Source organism: Arvicanthis niloticus, chromosome 1, assembly GCF_011762505.2.
Source record: "Arvicanthis niloticus isolate mArvNil1 chromosome 1, mArvNil1.pat.X, whole genome shotgun sequence".
Lineage (NCBI taxonomy): Eukaryota > Metazoa > Chordata > Mammalia > Rodentia > Muridae > Arvicanthis > Arvicanthis niloticus.
The window spans coordinates 112476629-112495610 of NC_047658.1; the positions used below are offsets into that span (position 1 = coordinate 112476629).

At 52.5% G+C, this 18982-nt stretch overlaps 2 protein-coding genes across 4 annotated transcripts; both read left to right on the forward strand.

Moving 5' to 3' along the window:
• The first annotated feature begins 5605 nt into the window (after positions 1 to 5605).
• Positions 5606 to 8971, forward strand: Acy3 (aminoacylase 3). Of its 3 annotated transcripts, XM_076914727.1 has the most exons (8): positions 5606 to 5764; positions 5981 to 6464; positions 6887 to 7082; positions 7266 to 7359; positions 7552 to 7659; positions 7760 to 7869; positions 8371 to 8527; positions 8605 to 8812. In XM_076914727.1, exons 2-7 carry the CDS (start codon positions 6229 to 6231, stop codon positions 8506 to 8508), a joined length of 882 nt encoding a protein of 293 aa, XP_076770842.1. In that variant the 5' UTR covers positions 5606 to 5764; positions 5981 to 6228; the 3' UTR covers positions 8509 to 8527; positions 8605 to 8812. The 3 variants fall into 3 exon arrangements, with proteins under 3 accessions (XP_076770842.1, XP_034345351.1, XP_034345360.1); XM_034489460.2 differs by lacking the exon at positions 8371 to 8527 and having other exon boundaries at positions 8605 to 8971; XM_034489469.2 differs by lacking the exon at positions 8371 to 8527 and having other exon boundaries at positions 5624 to 5764; positions 5986 to 6464; positions 8605 to 8971.
• A 3358-nt stretch (positions 8972 to 12329) lies between these two features.
• On the forward strand, positions 12330 to 18443 carry Tbx10 (T-box transcription factor 10). Its single transcript, XM_034510791.2, has 7 exons — positions 12330 to 15506; positions 15583 to 15684; positions 15973 to 16144; positions 16730 to 16885; positions 17116 to 17183; positions 17410 to 17504; positions 17899 to 18443. Exons 1-7 carry the CDS (start codon positions 15031 to 15033, stop codon positions 18186 to 18188), a joined length of 1359 nt encoding a protein of 452 aa, XP_034366682.2. The 5' UTR covers positions 12330 to 15030; the 3' UTR covers positions 18189 to 18443.
• The last annotated feature ends 539 nt before the right edge of the window (positions 18444 to 18982 follow it).

Genomic DNA, 18982 nt, shown 5'->3' on the forward strand with positions numbered 1-18982 from the left:
AGATAGCTCAGTGGTTAAAAGTACTGGATGCTCTTCCAAAGGATTTAGTCCCACATGGCAGCTTACAATCATCTGAAACTCCAGTTCCAAGACACCTAACACCCTCTTTTGGCCTTAGCAGGAACCAAGCAAGCATGTGATGTGTAGACATACATGTAGGCAAGACACTCATACATGGAAAATAAAATAATAAAACCTTTGAAAATGGAGGCTTTGTACTGGGTGTGATGGCACATGTCTTGAATCCCCGCAGAGGCAGAGACAGGTAGATCTTTGTGATCTGGTCTACGAAGTGATTCCAAGGATATGTAAAGACCCTATCTCAACAAACAAAAAACCTGAAGACTTCATCTAAACATGGGGAAACTGAGGCCTTGAGTGAAGACAGGGTTGTGTTAAGCTCATAGAGGATGGCAGGGCCAGAGCTGAGGGACAGCTTTGTTGAGGATTGTGGGGCTGGAGGCTGGGTAGACAGGATTCCTGGCCCCTGGGATTGGCCCCTTGTTCTTCCCTGGTACTCACTCTGGAGCCATTTGCAGTCCTCTGCCTTGGCTATTGGGCTCCTCATCCTTAGACTCACAGCAAACCTGAGCTAGTGGCCTGGGGTTGAGAAAATTAAAAGATGTGTGGTTTTGGATATTTTGGGTGATGGCATTTCTAGAATGGTACATGGGGGACACAGCAGAGGCACATAGCAGGGGCTTGTGGGTAGATGGAGGAGAGAACAGATAAAGAGAGGAGGTGCCTGCTGAGGGCAGAGGAATGTATGGATGAGGGCTGGCTGGCTGAGGTGGTCGGATGACAAGACTGGTGGGCTAGTGCATGGGGGCAGGTGAGTGGCAGGTTTGGGAGCCACCCTGGGGTTCCAGTGGGGTCATGTGGGACCATCTGCAAGTGCTGGGCCCACAGTGGTCATTAGGCACCAGGGAGGCCATAAGAAAACAGACAATAGAGGTCCATCATCCTATGTCCATCCCAGGACATCTGGTTAATAAGAAGAAGCCATAGCACAGTGCTGGAGCAGGAGCTAAAGGGACTGGCAACAGAGAAGGTGGTGGAAAGACAGAGTGCTGCAGGACCCCAGGTCTGAGTGGGAGGCCATGTGTGATTGCAGGCAGGATTCAGGTAGAGGCATGTATCTGTGTGAGACCATGGCAAAGGCCTCCTGCCCTGTGTGGGCTATGTCAGTTAGTTTTTTGACAACTTGACATAAACTAGAGTCATTTGGAAAGAGGAAACCTCAATGGAGAAAATGTCCCCATTAGATTGGCCTGCAGGCAAGTCTGTGGGTCATTTTCTTGATGTTATGAGTCTCATGGGGAAAGCCCAGCTCACTGTGGGTGGTGCCATCCCTGGGCAGTTGGTCCAGGGGTGTGTGAGGAAGTTGGCTGAGCAAGCCATGGGGAGCAATCCAGTAAGCAGTATTCCTTCATGGTCTCTGCTTCAAGTTCCTGCTATCAGGTTCCTGTCTTGAGTTCCTATCCTGACTTTCTTCAATGGTGGATTTGTGTAGATCTGTAAATGTTTTCATTCCAAGTAGATCTAGTCATGGAGCCTTTATCACAGCTCCAGAAAGCAGGATGCTGTCCCTTGAGCTGTTACAGCTCCTGACAGGCAGCACCAAGTTCCAAAAGTCTTACCTAACACGGTGCAGGGGCAAAGGACAGAGTTGTTCTCTGGGGCTGTGACTGTGGACCACAAAGGAATCTCAGTGCCCTCCAGAGGACTACAAAGAGACGTCCCATGATCCTTTGCTCCAGCATGGCCACTGAAGTCTATTCCTGTCCAAGCATCTGTCCTCTAGAAAGCAGGCAGAAGAGGACAAAAGCCAGCTCTGTTTGCCTGCCATGTCCAGTAACCAGTCAGAGCTGTCCCTGCCAGGTACCTGAATCAATTAATAAAGCAGGTGTGGGAGGGTTGAGGGGCAGAGAACAAAGTTGCCCCTCAGCTGCCTCCTCTCTCTCTCCCTTCCCCCAACTACCCATGCAACCCTTGAGAAGGGGCAAAGTGTCCCCACCCGGGCATCCTCAAACACAGGTCCTGGCCCCGAGAACTATTGACAGTGGCCTGGCCTCAAGGTTCCTGGTCAGTCCTCACATGGCTGCCCTTCCAAGTCTCCACTTCATCTGGGTTCAATTTTTAAACTTTTGATTCACTGAACCTTTTAGGCCAGCTGGGTCCTCACCCTTCTCAGCTGCTGTGCTGGTTACACTCCCCTCCACACACCTTCCCCATATTGCCAGGTCTTTTTCTGTTTCTTCTCCTCCCCCCCCCCCCCCCCCCCCCGTTCTCCAGGAGGAGGTCATGTGGTCTCTTGGCTGGTTCCTGGCTCAGCCTCATGGGTCCTTCCTTTCCTGGCTCGTTCCCCAGGGCTGGCTTCCACACAGCATCCAAAGCATTTTCAGAGAAAGACAAAGCCGATTGTCACCCCCTCCCCCTTAGGGGGAAACACCAGGCAGATGCTGTAAGGCCTGAGAGGGACCATCCCAGAAGAAAGCTGGAGGATCAGCTACATGATACACATTCATGTCTCCAATGTCACCTTGGGAGTCACTGGCAGGGAGATGGCAGGTTATTTGTGAAAGACAGACATGGGAATCTGGAGAAAAGCTGGTAAGACCATGGCCAGTGTCACTTTTCTGAGAGCTCAGCAGAGCAGGCACAGGGAATAAAAGCTGTCCGACTTTTACCAAGATATGACAGGGAAGCCAGGGGAGCTGAGCAGACAAAGGGAACCATAGCCTAATCAAGAGAGGAGAAGACAAGGCCTGGGCTTCAAAGCCACTGGGTCCATGATTCTCAGGCATGGATTTCAGGCCACAGACCCTCTTGGATCAAGATTTACAACTTGGGGGTGGGGTGACAGTAGCTTAGGATGCATTTCTGGACCTCAGTTTCCCTAACTAGAGAGATGTTGGGCTCTAGCCCTCATGCACTTTGGGGTGTTCTTGTTCTCCTCTCCACTGCTGTCTGGAGCTCAGGGCTGCCTCAACCTCATTTCCCATGCAGAATCTAAGGCCCAGGCCTCTCTCCGGGTCACAGAGCTTGTCAGGAGCTATCTTCTTCCTGGGGCTCAGGGGTATAACTCATCAGGCCAGCCCTAGCTTCTCTTCACAACTGAGTCTACAGACAGGCAGACAGACAGACAGACGCATGTGTGTCAGAACATACATGCACACATGTGCACGCGCGTGCGCACACCCACACACACAGAGAGAGAGAGAGAGAGAGAGAGAGAGAGAGAGAGAGAGAGAGATTGAGAACGAGCGCTAGGACTCTGCTTCTATGTTGGATTTAAGACATTTCCCACTGCCCGCCCCCATAGCTGAACCTCCAGCAGGATGGGCCCTGAACCCTCCAACCCCCCTGCCCCCCCCCCCCCATAAACAGCCAGGTTGCTAAGCAGTTCCTGTTTGCAAGGCCCTGCAGGAGTCAGCAGGACTTCAGACTGAACACCAAGGCTTTAGGCTGGAGCAGGGCAAGGAAGGAGACCAAGGGCCCCCACCACCTGCAGGGGAAGGGCTTGGCAAATAGCCCCAAGAAATGTTGACAAAAGGTCTGTGACCTTCTGCATAGACCTGAAGAAGGTATCTGCCCTCTCTCCGCTGAGGCTCCAGACTGCAGAAAGGGTTCCCAGGGCCACACACTTCACCGCTTCCAGTGCTCTGCCAAAGGACAACTGCCAGGCCCTGTGAGAACAAAGGTGAGGAGCCACATGGCTCCGCTGTCCCCACACTGACAGTGCCGTGGTGTGGGGGAGGGTAAGAGAACAGACTCAGGCTAGAGTAATCTAAGCGGCTTTGACAAGGTTACTCAGAAGGCCCAAGCTACCCAAAATGCCCAAACTGTCTGGTAAGCTTCGGCCTACAACAATCTAGTTCCTAGGAGCAATCTAGTTCCTCCAGGATGTCAGGACATCCTGGGACACGGGGCCTGACCTCAGAGCCCATGTGCAGTCAGTGGACATAGTTAATCAGATGATTCAGTGGGTTGCATGCTTCGGTTCACTGCCTCTTTCCTCAGCGACCTTTAAACAGTGTTTGGCTCCTGCCAGTGGACAGCTGAACTCAGTAGGAGGGACAGCTATGGGTCAGGAGAACAGGACTTCCCCAGGACCCCACAGAGGCATCAGGGAGAAGATCACACCCTGTCTTCCAGGTCCAACTGTCATCCCCCCCTCTCCCGACCCCACTACCACCATGTTCAGAGTAGCTATTGTTGGTATCAGGCTCCAAACCCAGTGACGTCACATCTAGGCAACCCCCACATCGTTGCCAAGGCAACAGCCGCACGCTCCCAGAATCCACCTGGCTACCTCACCTTTACCTGGGAGATACCATGTCACCGCCCATATAAAACAGGCAGGACCCCCTTGACTTGCTCTCTTATCTCTTCCATCTTCCTCTCCCCACCTTTGCCCTTTCCCCTGAATAAACCTCCTCCCCCTTGGAACCACGTGGTCTGGAGTGGTCTATTCTGCACAGCGGTCGGATTTCTTACATCTTTCTTGCAGCTATACCCCTAGCTACTCTGCTGAGCCTCAGTTTCCACATCTGTAAACTGGGCCTGAGGGTTGTTTCCCAAAGCAGAGCAAACAAAGCCATTTCAGTTACAGTATCCTTGAAGGCCATCACAAAGACCAGGCAAAACATTTTGCACTTTTGTTTGAAGCATCAGTAAGCTATAAGATTTGAAGCCTATAGGCCCCAGCTTGAAAGAGGTGGGAGGTGGGCTATGAGCTGCAAAGACAGAGGCTGGTGCAGAGGGAAGGTGGCAGGGAAGGGGACTCCTTTTTTGGTGGGCCCCAAAGTACAGGGCTGCTGTCTGCCTTAAGTAGTCTCAGGGAAAGCACCTCTCTGCATGGATCAGCAGGACACCAGGCAGGCCTTGTCTACCTATGTGGGACCAGGCGCTGGACCACTGGTGTTGAGGACTGCACTCTCCATGCTTTGGCGGCCCCTATGTTGCTGTCCACACTGCCCCACGCTTTGGGGCTAAGTGCTCTGGTCAAGAGAGAGAGTGGGGATGGAGGGGCAAGAGACTCGAAGAATGGAGACAAGACCGGGTGTGTGATCAACTCTGGTTACTCTTTTATTTCCCCTATTCTCTCTATTACAAGAAAATCCTGGGTATTTATAAGCACAAACAGGAGAACACAGGTGAAGACTCTTTACCACATGCACCATGCAGCTGGAGTCACTAAACAGCAAAACAAGCTATGTGGGATAAACAAGATGTTTGTCAGAGTGTGGTCAGCTGTTGTAGGCTGTTGAAAAACAAGTCTCTATCAGGGTATATAGTTCCAGATGGCTGCAAAGTTGATAGCCGCTTTCTGCTTAAAGTCAGCTCCCAACACACTGGTACTTATTAGTCAGCAAAGCCAAGTCCTTTCTGAGGACTGGGAGACATGATTACAGATCAGGAATCTCGGGCAAGTGCAGCTTCAAGCAGGAGTCCCCAGAGACCCTTGCAAGTAGAACTGTCCCCATTCCCAGAGGATGAGCAGAGGCTAAGCACAGGAACCTGCCCCAGAGACCTGGACTCAGTAAGCTGAGGGGGGGTGGGGGCGGAGCTTAGAGGGTAGGGGTGGGGCCCTGCGAACTTTGGCTGCAAGGCTCTCAGCCCAGCCACTCGCCTCCTGTTCTCAGCTGACTTGGCACAAACGCTTCCTGCCTGGGGCTTGCAGGCCTGTAAATACAGCCACCTAGGAAGTGGACTCATTAGGCCTGTGGCCTAGGGAAGGAAGCCCAGGTCGTACCAGCAGGTAAGAGGCCTCTCATAGAGGCTCCCGGCCAGTTTAAAGGACGGACGGTGCAGAGGTGACGTAGAAGCCAGACACTTGCTGCACTGCTTAGGGGGTGACAATCTTCTCTCCCTGGAAAGCTTAGTGTTGACTTTACCATCTATAAAATAGTTCTGTGGTGATGGTGGTGTGGGTGGGAACAGTCTACCTTCTGAATGTCTGAGTCCCCCTTTTCAGCTTAGGTCCTCAGAGAGAAAAGTGGGGAGATCAACACTCACCCTCAGAACATTCCAGAAGAGGGACTGAAGTTGCAAGGGGGACAAAAATTTGGCTGCTGGTAGCTTGAACTTGGCTTCTGGGTACAGGTGGGTCATAGCTGACATCACCAACCAGCTACCTCTTCACGAGCAGCCCCCTGCCTCAGACTCTTCCCGGCTCTGGTTACCAGGCTCCACGTCTCTTGTGGACTCATTCCCCACACTGGGATGAGCTCCGTGGCTGGGTCCCGGGAGCCCCTGCTCCGTGTGGCTGTGACTGGGGGTACCCACGGGAATGAGATGTGTGGTGTCTACCTGGCCCGGTACTGGCTAAAGTTCCCGGGGGAGCTGCAGAGACCCAGCTTCTCAGCCATGCCAGTTCTGGCCAACCCAGCAGCCACAGCTGCCTGCCGCCGTTACATGGACCGTGATCTTAACCGCACCTTCACCTTTACCTTCCTTGGGTGAGTACCCTCGGCCAAGTTGGCAGGTCCAGAGCCAGGTACTAGCGTCCCTACAGACTGGCCTCTGTGGCCAGCAAGGTACTTCTGCCTTTTCTCAATGAACAAATGGTTTAGAGAGATCCAGATCAGTGTCATCTCTTCCAGGAAGCCTGTCCTGACTGTAGGCCAGACTCTTACCAGCTGGAGTGAGACACATATGGGGAACAGGACCAGTGTGTGAGCCTCAGGTTACTAGAGATAAAGAGAAAGACTGGAGTGGAGGTGGGACTACATGAAGCATCTGGCCTGGCCAAGATGGCCTGGTCAGGGAAGGCTTCTTGTAGGAGGTGACAGCTCAGCTAATTCCCCAAAGGTAAAAAGTTAGCCAACAAAAGGGAGACCGAGATGATGGGGACTAATGTCCCCCATTCCTTGCCCCACAGTTCCACAGCTACCCCCGATGACCCATATGAGGTGAAAAGAGCCCGTGAGTTGAACCAGCTACTGGGACCCAAAGGCACAGGCCAGGCTTTTGACTTTATCCTAGACCTGCACAACACCACAGCGAACACTGGGGTCTGCCTCATCTCTGAAACCTCCCACAGCTCCTTCAACTTGCACCTGTGCCACTACCTACAGGTGGTCCCTAGAGGGCAGGAAAGAGGGCGGGGAGGGGGCAGAGGGACCAGTGGCACCTCTCCGGGGCCTGCCACCTGAGGTGGGGCAGGGTGACCCTGTGCTTCCTGCACACTGCTCTTCCCAGCCAGCATCAGTGCCTCAGTTTCCCCTCTCAAGAAGGCCTGGGTCCCTCTCACCCCACAGCTGCAGAACCCGGGGCTGCCCTGTCGCCTCTTTCAGCATGAACCACCTGGAATGGAGACCTATAGCATGGAATCTGTGTCCAAGAATGGAATCTGTGAGCTGAGAATGGGAAGGAGAGCTGGAGGGGTCCACAGAGAGGGGGAGGAGCCAGAAGGAGTGGGGTTAGAAAGGATAGAAAAGGTGCTTGGAGAGCAGAATCAGGAGGGGGCAGGGTGGGGGAGCGAGTTGGACTTCCTATACTTGTCTAGGCCTGGGGCATCTGCCTGACTTCTTTCCTGGCCCCCAGGTCTGGAGCTGGGTCCCCAGCCTCAGGGCGTGCTGCGGGCCGACCTGTTCTCCCAGATGAGAGCTCTGGTGGCGTCCACTCTGGACTTCATCGAGCTCTTCAACCAAGGTAAGACCCTCCAGTAGCTTTTCAGGGAAACTGAGGTCTGGGGAAAGGGTTGGCTTCTGGAAACCAGAGGCACAAGCGGTCACACCCAGCCTCTACACAGGCATGGACTTCCCCGCCTTTGAGATGGATATCTACAGGAACGTGGCCAGTGTGGACTTTCCACGTACCACAGATGGTGACCTGGCTGGCACTGTGCACCCTCAACTGCAGGTTGGTGTTGTAGGGGCCGGGGATACCCTGAACATCCGACTGAGCCCCCAGTACCTTAGAATCTGGAGCTGGACAGGAAGCTGGTCCAGTCTGTACCTGTACATAGAGCCCCTCCCTGGGCCTGGCATTTGGAGCAGCTGAAGTCTTCACAGTGGAGTGAGGGAGGCTGGTGGACGCTGTCCTCCTTTAACTGGAGCAGAAGGGAGGAGACAGAACTCAAGTCATCTGCTTGGAAGTGCAAATATTCTTTTTCCATGGATATGTGAGCAGCCCCATGCCTGCGAGCTGACTGTCCACAAGGGCTCGCTGTTAAATGGGGTCTTGTGCAGTCCTGTAACCTTTTTTTACAGCAGTCTTAGTATTTTTTATCTTATTTATGACACCTGGGAGAGTGTCCTAAGCCAGACCTGCCCATAGGCTTTGCAAATGCTGTATAACAACAGTTATTTTAGAGATTTTACTTTAAAAAATATAAACATATTCTACATTTTGTCCAAGAAGAGGCTGTATACAGGAGTGATTCTGGTGAGAGTATTTCTTGGTGACGTCATAGACATTTTAATTTGCATAGTACGCACCATGATGTTCTTGAAACAGCAAAATCACCTCAGTGACACATTTCTCAGAACTAATCTTTAAGCAGCGCTTCTTGGCAAAGGTAGGATTACTCCCTCCTTGGGGAATGTGGGGCAGAGGTCATGGGCCCAGCAACCCTGGCCTTGGCTCTTCTTCCAGGACCGTGACTTTGAGCCACTGAGGCCTGGTGAGCCCATCTTCAAGCTGTTCAGTGGAGAAGACGTACTGTATGAGGGGGACTCCATTGTGTACCCTGTGTTCATTAATGAGGCTGCCTACTACGAGAAGCATGTGGCCTTTCTGAAGGCTGAGAAGATCCGGGCCTTGGTGCCTGCCCTGCCCGGGCTGACCCCCAGCTCCACCCAGACTCCCTAACCCAAGTCATACCTACCTGACCTCAGTTTCCCTATCTGAACAATGGGTCCCAAGGCACAGTTCCAAGCTCAGTGTCCCCTGTTTTACTATGGACACCATGTCTTTTTCCAGACAATTGATCTCATGATATAAAATAGACTGTGCCCAAAAATTCACAGTTCTTTTCTTTGCCCAGCTTGGGCTTTGACCAGGGAGGTGGATGGAGGAGGAGAGGGATAGCCATAGGATCATGCATGGACCTTTACATGTGGGCATATTAAAGGGGAAGCTGGGGGAAGGGCCAGTTAATGTAACCTTGGGTCTGGACCAGTGATAGCCATCTCTGTGCCTCTCTTTGGCTATTCATTCTGCGGATAAAGAAAGACCCTCCTATATGTGGATCCTACATGTGAAGGAGGATCTGGAGATGGACTTCCAGGAGCCCAGTGGGAGGGTTCCCAGCCCCCTACTGGCATGTGCCCACATAAACGTACACAGCTGTGCTTGCCCAGGTTTGTGTCTACCCAAGGATGTGTGTGGTCCCAAGAGTCCTGGGCCTGCAGTGCTCTTTTGAAGGGGTCTGCGCATAGCTAGGCACATGGCCCAGATGTGAATTTCCAGGTGGCTCAAGGCAGTCAGGATGCAGACAGGGTACACCCAGACAGCTGCCTAGCTGCAAGGGCACTGGGAGGAGGGCAGTCAGGATGCAGACAGGGTGCACTCAGGACAGCTGCCCAGCTGCAAAGGCACTGGGAGGAAGGAAGTCAGAATGCAGACAGGGTTTCACTTGGGATAACTGCCCAGCTGCAAGGGCACTGGGAAGAGATGGCCTGGCTTAGGGCAGAAGGAAGCCTAAGGGAGAAGCCAAGATCCCTTCACCACCACCACTACCTTCTCAACCACCCCTCACACCGGCATGAGGGGACCAGGTGCCCTGCTGGGCAGGCACAGCATTGCAAACTACTCAGGAAAGGTCAGGATCTAGGGCCCAGAGCTCTTCCCTCCCACAGCTGAACTCTCTGGGTCTCTGCAGTCTGCCCGGCTCATTCATCTCCCTGCGGCCATGCTGCCACGCCGCCTCCTGGTATTGAGCTTTGAGATGAGAAGGTGTGAAGGATATGGGTGCGCCAGGGAGCAGCTGGCAGGCAAGATGGATGAGAGGGCAGTGGGGCCAGCAGGAGCCTGGGGCAGGAGGGAGGGCTGCAGAGTGGCTTGCTTTGCACAGTGTTTGTGTGTTCATGTAGTGGGCTGTGGGTCCTACCGGTGAGACTATGCACATACAGAAGTCCCACCCCGTGTCCTGCCATGGATAAGGCTTTGAATTCATGAGCGTACATGTAGGCATGTGAGTTAGCATGTTTATGTTCATGTGTGTGTGTTATCCATTACATGTATCAAAGAAAGGCACACATACACACATACACATGCACACTCGTCAAGGTCCAGCAGAATCCAGGCTGGCCCACTTCTGAGAATCTGGGCTGAGGAGGAGCTGCTAAGACTGGGACAGGATCCCCAAATCGCTCCCTTTTCTCTCCTACTTCCCACTCGCCACACTGAATTCTGGGGCATATGTCATTGGAGAACCCTGAGAGATGCTGGTACCTTTTGACTTGCAGACAGCACCCCTTTCTTGCTTGGCTGAAAGCGCCAAAGCCAGTGTTAGTGTCCAATGGAGTATGGATCTGTTCAGGGTGGGATCCTCCCAACTGCCCCCTCAGCATCCAGAGTGTGTGTGTGTGTGTGTGTAGGCATGTGTGCATGCATGCACATCTGTCTCCAGCTTCAAGCTGGAATCAGGGGGCTGAGGGGCATTGAATGAATGGCAGGGAGAGGCAGGGCTATCTAGCCTGTGCCCCAAGTGTCACAGAGAAAAACATCCCCTCCAGCCATGGCTTGGGTCCTGCTACTGTCTGCCCCTGGCAAACATCTTGACCTCTATGAACACAGCCTTCTGGCACCAGGCTCTACAGATGCCTGGATACTCCCTCCCAGGGTGGACTGAGGTAGCCTGGCCAGGTAGGCTGTTAAGTACAGGCCACTAGTCAAGGGATGCTCTCAATGAAGGAAGCATGGGTTTAGAGGAAGCCCAACCTCTGGGAAGTGACTAGGTTTCCCTCAGAACACAGATGGGGAAACTTAGAGGAAGTGCCTGGCAAGGCTGGAGAGGGACCAGTGGATGCTCAGCCTGCCTCAACCTGCCTCAGTCTACCTAATGCAAATGACATGTGGCCGGGCAGTGGTGGCACACACCTTTAATCCCAGCACTTGGGAGGCAGAGGCAGGTGGATTTCTGAGTTTGAGGCCAGCCTGGTCTACAGAGTGAGTTCCAGGACAGCCAGGAATACAGAGAAACCCTGTCTCAAAAAACCAAAAAACCAAAAAACCAAACCAAACCAAACAAACAAAAAAGACATGTGACCATCATGTGAGGGCTCACCCCTGCTATGCTGCTCTTCAGCTAAGGCTGGATCATCACAGGCAGAGAGATTTGTTCACTGAAGTTAGGGACACCGAGGCACTGGACTGGCAGGAGAATCGAATATCTTACCACCCAGTCTGGAGCTCTCCCTGCCTCCCTTGCCTGTTCCATTGCAACTGTAGGCTTATGAGGACAATACCAGTAAGCTGGGGTCTTAGGCTAGGAGAGAGGGCACCACCTCTGCACTTAGCCTGCATCTGCTGCCTCCCCTGCTGCCTCCCATTCAGCCCTTCCATCTAGGCAGAGCCTGGCCCCTGTGGACACCAGGCTGTCTTCGAGATGGCTCCCCACCCCCACCCGTACTGGGGCCCATTGATCAGGAATAGCTGGGGGCCTCTTAGCTGGAGAAGGAAGAGAGGACCAGGAGAGGAGAGGGGGAGTTTTGAAACGTCACAACCTTCCCACCTGCCCCCTTCTACATGAGCCTGCCTCCAGAGCCAAACCCAGCCAGTGGCCCAGCTCCAAGACACTACAATCAGAGGTGGTTTAAAGACACCCACCAGAACATCCCTGAGCTGGGCTTTACAAACATCCAACCAAGTGTTCAGCTCAGGAAGAAAAGCCTCAGCCCAGGATTCGTACTGAGAACTGGGGACGGGCGCTTGCTTGAGAGTGAGGTGTTCTGCTGAGCACAGGAGCCAACCCAGTGTCACTCACTGGCTACTCCTCCCTGGGTGAGGCTGCAGCCTAGCCTGAGGTGAGACCCGGCTGTCCGCATGGCAGGTAAGTATGGGTTCAGGCTCACAGATCACTCTTCATGAATCAGGGCTGCAGAAGAGAAGACATGGCACAAACCCTGTCTGCACATGCTCTGTAAGCAGTCCAGTGGTACTGCCTACCTGGTGTCATGTTAGACATAAGACACCTCCAGCCACATGTCTTTTTATTATTTATAATTATTGCATGCACGTATTCCTGCACATATATGCATGTGGATGTGCATGGTGGGGGTGGGATAGCCATAGAATGTTCACGGGGGTCAGAGGACAACTTCTGTGGAGCTGGTGTTCTCCTTCCATCTTGTTGGCTGTGGAAATGAAACTCATGTTGGCTGCCTTTCACCGCACCCATTTAGCCTGCGGAGAGGCCCCTTCAGCCCCCAACCTGTCCAACAGTGCCCTTTGCTCCTGCTTACCAGGGGGTACTGCTGGGAATGGAGCCCTTGCCTCTGGACTCCTGGCCACAACAAATTCCGTGGATCCTCCCATTCTCAGTTCCTTACAGGAATGTTCTCCACAAATTTTTGTTTTTTTGTATTCTAAACAGGGGTCTCATGTAGCTGAGGCTTACCTAAGTCAATATGTCACTAAGGGTGACTTCAATTTCCAAGCATTGGGAGTACAGATGTGCACCCCATCTGGCCCAAAATAACCTTCTTTAAAATCCAGTGCTGGGCATTGAAAACAAATCCCCATGCATGCTAGGCAAGCGCTCTGTTGCTGAGCTATATCCCCAGCAGCACCTTAAACCATGGCGAGTATATGTAATATAAAATTTACTGTGTTGACTGTTTAAGTGTATAGCTCTTGGCATTAGACATTCATGGCTGTGTACCCCTCACCACAATCTGCTTACTTTTTCTTTTTTTCATTTTATAATGCTTTAACTCTCATCCCCACTGAACACTTCTCCTCTTCCTGTCCTGGCAACCACCACTTTGTGTGTTTCTGTAATTTTTTTTTTTTTTAACCTTCTGTGAATAGACTCATACGGACTGGCCCTGTGCTTCTGGCCTATCTCATATAGCAGAATGTTCTCACAGTCTCTCACCACTGCATCAGAAAGCCCTTTCTTTTGAAAGGGTGAATAGTATTCCGTTGTGGGCTACGTTTTCGTTATCTACGCATCTGTCAGTAAACACTCAATTGCTTCTGCCTTTTGGCTATTGAAGCAGTGCTGCCCTGAGGTGGGTGTGCAGACACCTGTGCTTGGGTTCCTACTTCCATGATTCTGTGTTTAGTTTTGTAAGGAATCTCTGATCTGCAAAGGCTGCACCATTTTAAATTCCCACCAACTCTAGGCTTCCAATTTCTTCATAATTTCGCTCACATTTGTTAAGTTCTAGATTCTTTTCTTGTCCTAACAATCTTGACGGCTGGCCAGTGTTTTACTGAAACTAGTGCCTTTGTTTTGCTTGTACTTTGTGAATCAGTCCATTCTATTTACTTGTGAAATTTCCTTTCTTTCCTTTTTAATCTACACATATACATATATATACATATACATATATTGTTTGTTTGTTTGTTTGAGACAGGGGCAGGGATACAGGGTCTCCTGTAGCCCAAGCCAGCATCAACTCACTATGTAGCTGAGAAGTCTTGAACTTCTGATGCTGCTGCCTCTATCTCTCAAGTCCTGGCATTACAGACATATACCACCATGTTGTATATATTTTTAACGTCATGATGGGAATTGAACCCAGCAATCTACCAACTGAGTTGTGTCCCCAGCTGTGGGCCATTATTTTGTTAATATTTATTTTGTGTGTGCTGGTTAGTTGTCCACTTCAAACCAACCAGCCATTTTGGAAGCGGGAACCTCACCAGAGGGATTGCTTGCATCGGATTGGCCCGTGACCATGTCTACAGGGCACTTTCTTGATTAGTGACTGAGGTGGAGGATGCAGTGCCACCCCTGGGCAGGTGGTCCTAGGTCTACAACAAAGCAAGCAGAACAAGCTCTGAGCAGAACAAGCCAGTCAGCAGGCCTCTTTCATGACCTCTGCTTCAGTTCCTGCCTCCAAACTCCTGCTTGAGTTCCTGCCAGACTTCCCTCAGTGGTGAACAGAGGTCTGTAAGCAAATTTGAATTTAACCCTTTCTTCCCCAACGTGCTGTCAGTCATGTTTATCAGAGCAATAGTAAACTAGTCCAGTGTGTGTGCACACGGAAGTTGGAGGATAAGCAAAGTTGGTTCTCACCTTCTACCACATAGGTCCCAGGAATGGAACCAGGTATTCGGGCTTGGCAGCTTCTTTACCTACTGAGCCATCGCACAGCCCAAGTATTATTATTTTAAATAAGAGACTGGAGCGTTTGGAAGCTTTTGGCCAAGGCTTATGTTGCAAATTATGACTGAGACTGTCCAGAACGGGGAGGGGGTGCATACACAGCCATGGATGTCCTAATGCCGCGAGCTATATGCTTAAACATGGCTAACAAAGTAAATTTTATATTATGCATACTCTGGCCACAATGTCAAGGTTTTGCTGGGGATATAGCCCAGGTTTCAGGGTCTAGGGAAGATAATTTGTATGATCAGCCTCCTTCCCATCCACCAGAGCTGGGCTGCCGGGGCTCCACCGAGGTTCATGAGCTCCTGACGCACTTCCTGCCCCTGGTGTGTGCACCATTTATAAGCACGACTCCTGTGACGAGCCTCCCTTGTGCCACACTCTGCTCTCAGCGATGCGCTGTCTGCCCTCTGAGATGGGGAAATTGGGAATCCAAGAGGTGAAACAATTTGCCCAAGGCTATATAGCTGCTTGTCCCTACCCTTCAGGATCTTGCTGGAGGAAAGACTTTAAATTAAGCACAGTGGCTGTAATCCTAGCACTTGAAAAGCTAAGGCAGGAGGATTCCCTCTAGCTTGTGGCCAGCCTTGGATACCAAATATCAAGCCTCAACACTCCTACCCAAATAGTTGTGGTGACACATGCCTGTAACCATAGGCCCTGGGAAGTAGAAGCAAGAGGATCAGAAGTTCAAGGATCTCTTGTTACATAATGAGTTTGAGGCCAGCCTGGGCTACATGAAACCATGTCTCAGGGAAAAACTAAAGAAGTTCACAGTAACTGACTATGGTGTGATGTTGGTTGACAATACTGAGACAGTAGCCCGGCAGCCAGGTGGCCTTTCAGAGGAAAAGGGACACAGACACAGCCTGAAAGATGAAGCTAAACAGATAGTGAGTCAGGCTGACAAAGGCCAGGACTCAGGAATTCATCCCCTCTCCACAGTCTTCCTGTCTGCTGGCCTTGGAGTACTTGCTCCTCCAGAGACCTATTCTCCTCCTGTGACCAGCACCAGCTGGGAGTCCCGGCTGGGGACACCATTCCCCTCAGGTTCCTGCACCATGTCCACAGAAGCCCAAGCCGTGGCAGAGCCCACTGTGCAGGGCCCCAAGAATCCACGTGTGTCCAGTGTGATGGTGCAGCTGGAGATGAAGTCACTGTGGGAAGAATTCAACCAGCTGGGCACAGAGATGATTGTCACCAAAGCGGGCAGGTGTGGGCATGGAGAGTGGGGGCTGGGCAGGGGCTGGAGGAGGGGCACAGCCATGCTGAGCACCTCCTTCCCACAGGAGGATGTTCCCAACCTTCCAGGTGAAGATCTTGGGCATGGATACGCTGGCTGACTATGCTCTGCTCATGGACTTCATCCCGCTGGATGACAAGAGATACAGGTCTGGACCTGGCAAGGGGACAAGAGTGTGGAGAACAGGAGCTTGACCCAAAGGGCAGGCAGGGTGAGGTGGAGCCCGAGTCCATGCCAGGGGACTCAGCCTAGAGCAATAGGTCTTAGGGAGAAGAGGGAATGGGCTAGCCTGAGGCATATATAATTAAAAAACAAAGGCTGCCCACCAGGTGAACTGAGCAGGACAGGGTGAGGATCAGCGGCTTCACTATCACCTTGATTAGACATGGCACTGAGTAGGGCAACAGCCCCCTAACCTCTCACTCTGCCCCCCCAGGTACGCCTTCCACAGTTCTGCCTGGCTGGTGGCAGGCAAGGCCGACCCTGCCACACCTGGCAGAGTGCACTTCCACCCCGACTCGCCAGCCAAAGGTGCCCAGTGGATGCGGCAGATTGTGTCCTTTGACAAACTCAAGCTGACCAACAATCTGATGGATGACAATGGCCACGTGAGGCACAAGCCACTGGGCCTTCATGGGGAGGAACTGAGCCAGTTGTAGCAGGTTGGGACTGGGACTGTGATAAAGCCTGGCAGGGCTGGTATGGTATTTGCATGGATGTCTAAAAGGAAGAGACGGAGGAAGAGGTGAGAGGGGAAGCAGTTTGAAGCCTAGGGGACAGCCTGAGCAAAGGTCCTGAGACCAGAAAACACAGTGTGAGTTGAGAGACTGCAAGGAGACTCCCAGTGGGGCTAGAGTGGAGACAGGGACAACAGTGGGACTGTGGGACAGCAGCTGTCCCACAGGGCCAAGTGCCTGAGGTGAGAACCCAGGCTATAGAGGTTAGAGTGTGGAGAATGGGTATAAGAACAAGGTGCAGAAGCAGGGAGGCCAGCCAGGAGGCAGCGGAGGAGATTGGGAGAAAGATGACCAGGGATGTTACAAGGTGTTGGGTGGAAAAGGTGGTCAGGTGGACAATGGACAGGTGGACAGCTACTGGTGGACAGTGGGCAAGAAGAGGGTAAAGGAGTCTTGGGCTCAAGGAGAGTGGCTGCACCAGCTCCACACCTACACTCAACTCCCACCCTCCTGCAGATAATTCTCAACTCCATGCATCGTTATCAGCCCCGTTTCCACGTGGTCTTCGTGGACCCACGAAAGGACAGCGCCCGGTACGCCCAAGAAAACTTCAAGTCCTTTGTCTTCACAGAGACCCAGTTCACAGCTGTGACAGCCTATCAGAACCACCGGGTGGGTCATCCCACAGCTCCTGAGGACCAGCCCAGCGCTGAGGGGCAGAGACTGTGGCTGGAGGTGCCTCTGTCCACTGGACATTTGCCTTCCTGCTAGCACTGGAGATCCTGGGCCAAGGGGGTCTGGGTTCTGCTGACTGGAAGTTCCCAGGGGACAGAGTGTCTAAGTGTGGGCTTCCAAGGCTGAATGGCTAGAGCCCAGTCCACAGCTATACTTTCTCTCTGTAGATCACACAGCTGAAAATTGCCAGCAACCCCTTTGCCAAAGGCTTCAGAGAGGCTGACCAGGACTCATGGTATCGTCTTACTCCTACCTTCTGTCTCTAAGTCCAGCTCTGCCCTGCCCCTCTACCCCTCCATCCCAAGCAGCTCCTAAAGCCTTCACTCCTGACCTGCTTCATGGTCATATCCTCTAATTTGCCCTGGGATCCCCTATTTGATTCAGACCATAACATCTAGGGTGGGGGTGACCATAACATCTCCCTTGGTCTCCTACCCCATTCCTGCTTGCCCTATCTTCAGGCCTGTGACCCCCAGGCCATTGCTCAGCATTCCTGCCCGGAGTCGTAGCAGCCTCGGTCCCTGCCTGCTTAAGGGCTCTACAGAAAGAGAGAAAGGTGAGGACCTAGCCCAAACCCAAGGCAGGCACATAGGCCTCCAGAAAGGGGCTTCACCATGATCAGCGACATCCTCATCCCCCACCTCTACCTGGGCTGGAAGGCACAGGAGAGAGCAGGACAGGGACAAGGTTTAGAGCAAAGGAGGGGTGCCTGCTGGGCTTCCTGGAGGAGGTGGATCCTGAGTAGGGCATTGGAGCCTGAAAGCTCAGCTTGGGACTGGGAGACAGTTGAATAGAGAAGGTAAGGAAGAAAGTTCAGGCAAAGAACAAGGGCAAATACTACATAGGCCAAGATGCATGGCCAGGGTCAGGACAGACAAGGTAGGCTTCAATATTAGGACTGGGGATGTGATGGGAAATCTGTGGTCCACTCAAATCATTTTCTCCCTCAGACACCAGTAAAGCTTCAGCTTCCAGCTCCAGGACCCCTATTCAGCCACACCATCAGCTGCTGCCTGCCCCTGATATCCTGCTGGCCCCTGCCACCTACAGACCCCTCCCTTACCAGAACCTGTACTCTGGATCCCCAAGTCACGCTGGGACCCCAAGAACTCGGCTGGCACCTTACCCTCTCCCCAACATCAGCACTGTTGGAGATCAGGAAGACTCAACCCTAGCAGCTGGGCTGGGGCTCCTGCCCACCTCTGCCTTGTGCTTGGTGCCTAACCAAGACTCCCAGTGATGGCCAAGCGCTGTTGAAGCCCCTTTACCCGGTGCCCCACCTCTCCTAACCTCCTCTGTAGAAACATCTCCTAAGGAGAGCAGCGCAACTGGAAGCCCTGGTGGCAGTGGTTCCTGCCTCAAAACCAGTCTGGGGCCTGCCAGCCTTGGAATCAAGCCCACATCCTATTCAAAAGCCCTGAATCCCGCCCCTGCCCCAGGATAACTCCTCTAAATCCTGCCTCGATTGTCCCTCCCCCACATTAAACTGCTTGGTAACAGCAGTCACAGTACTTCTGTCCACAGGAACTCCCAGACCAGACAGTCCCATCACCTTTATAAGTCTCCAAAAGCTGGACCCAGAGCACAGGGCAATGATAACTGACCACAGCAGCAAGGCTGCGGTTAACCTGGTGTGTCCCCTATTTTGTGCACCCATATAAGGATGGAAGCAGCACAGAATGGTTTCGGCTCACAGTCACACAGCAAAGTACAGCTGACACTCGCCACTCCATTTAAACGCAAAGCTCTAAAGCTGGCCCTGAGGGCCAAGGGCCATCGAAGTGTGCCTAATATGATAGATAGGGAGCACCCAGGCCAAGGTAGGGATGGGTGTAGACTTGGAGAGCCAGAGGTGAAAGTCCAGGTTGATGTCCTCTCGGTAGAGTCAGGTGGGATAAAGCTGAGGGAGGCGCGTATTCTTCGTTCTCTTGGAGAGAGCGCCCTGAGGCACCGGAGGACTCCAACTCTGCTCCAAACCGGAGCTCTTCCTGTGAGAGGTTCAGGAAAGCACCCGACACCCACGAGACGAGAGAC

What these genes read in the sequence shown, in the direction of transcription:
- Tbx10 (XM_034510791.2), top strand. Translation starts at nt 15,031, where the DNA reads ATGAAACCATGTCTCAGGGAAAAACTAAAGAAGTTCACAGTAACTGAC. An exon ending in ATTGTCACCAAAGCGGGCAG is followed by an intron (nt 15,507 to 15,582) that starts GTGTGGGCATGG and finishes TCCTTCCCACAG; the next exon opens with GAGGATGTTCCCAACCTTCC. An exon ending in TGATGGATGACAATGGCCAC is followed by an intron (nt 16,145 to 16,729) that starts GTGAGGCACAAG and finishes ACCCTCCTGCAG; the next exon opens with ATAATTCTCAACTCCATGCA.
- Acy3 (XM_034489460.2), top strand. Translation starts at nt 6,229, where the DNA reads ATGAGCTCCGTGGCTGGGTCCCGGGAGCCCCTGCTCCGTGTGGCTGTG. An exon ending in TTCACCTTTACCTTCCTTGG is followed by an intron (nt 6,465 to 6,886) that starts GTGAGTACCCTC and finishes CTTGCCCCACAG; the next exon opens with TTCCACAGCTACCCCCGATG. An exon ending in TGTGTCCAAGAATGGAATCT is followed by an intron (nt 7,360 to 7,551) that starts GTGAGCTGAGAA and finishes CCTGGCCCCCAG; the next exon opens with GTCTGGAGCTGGGTCCCCAG.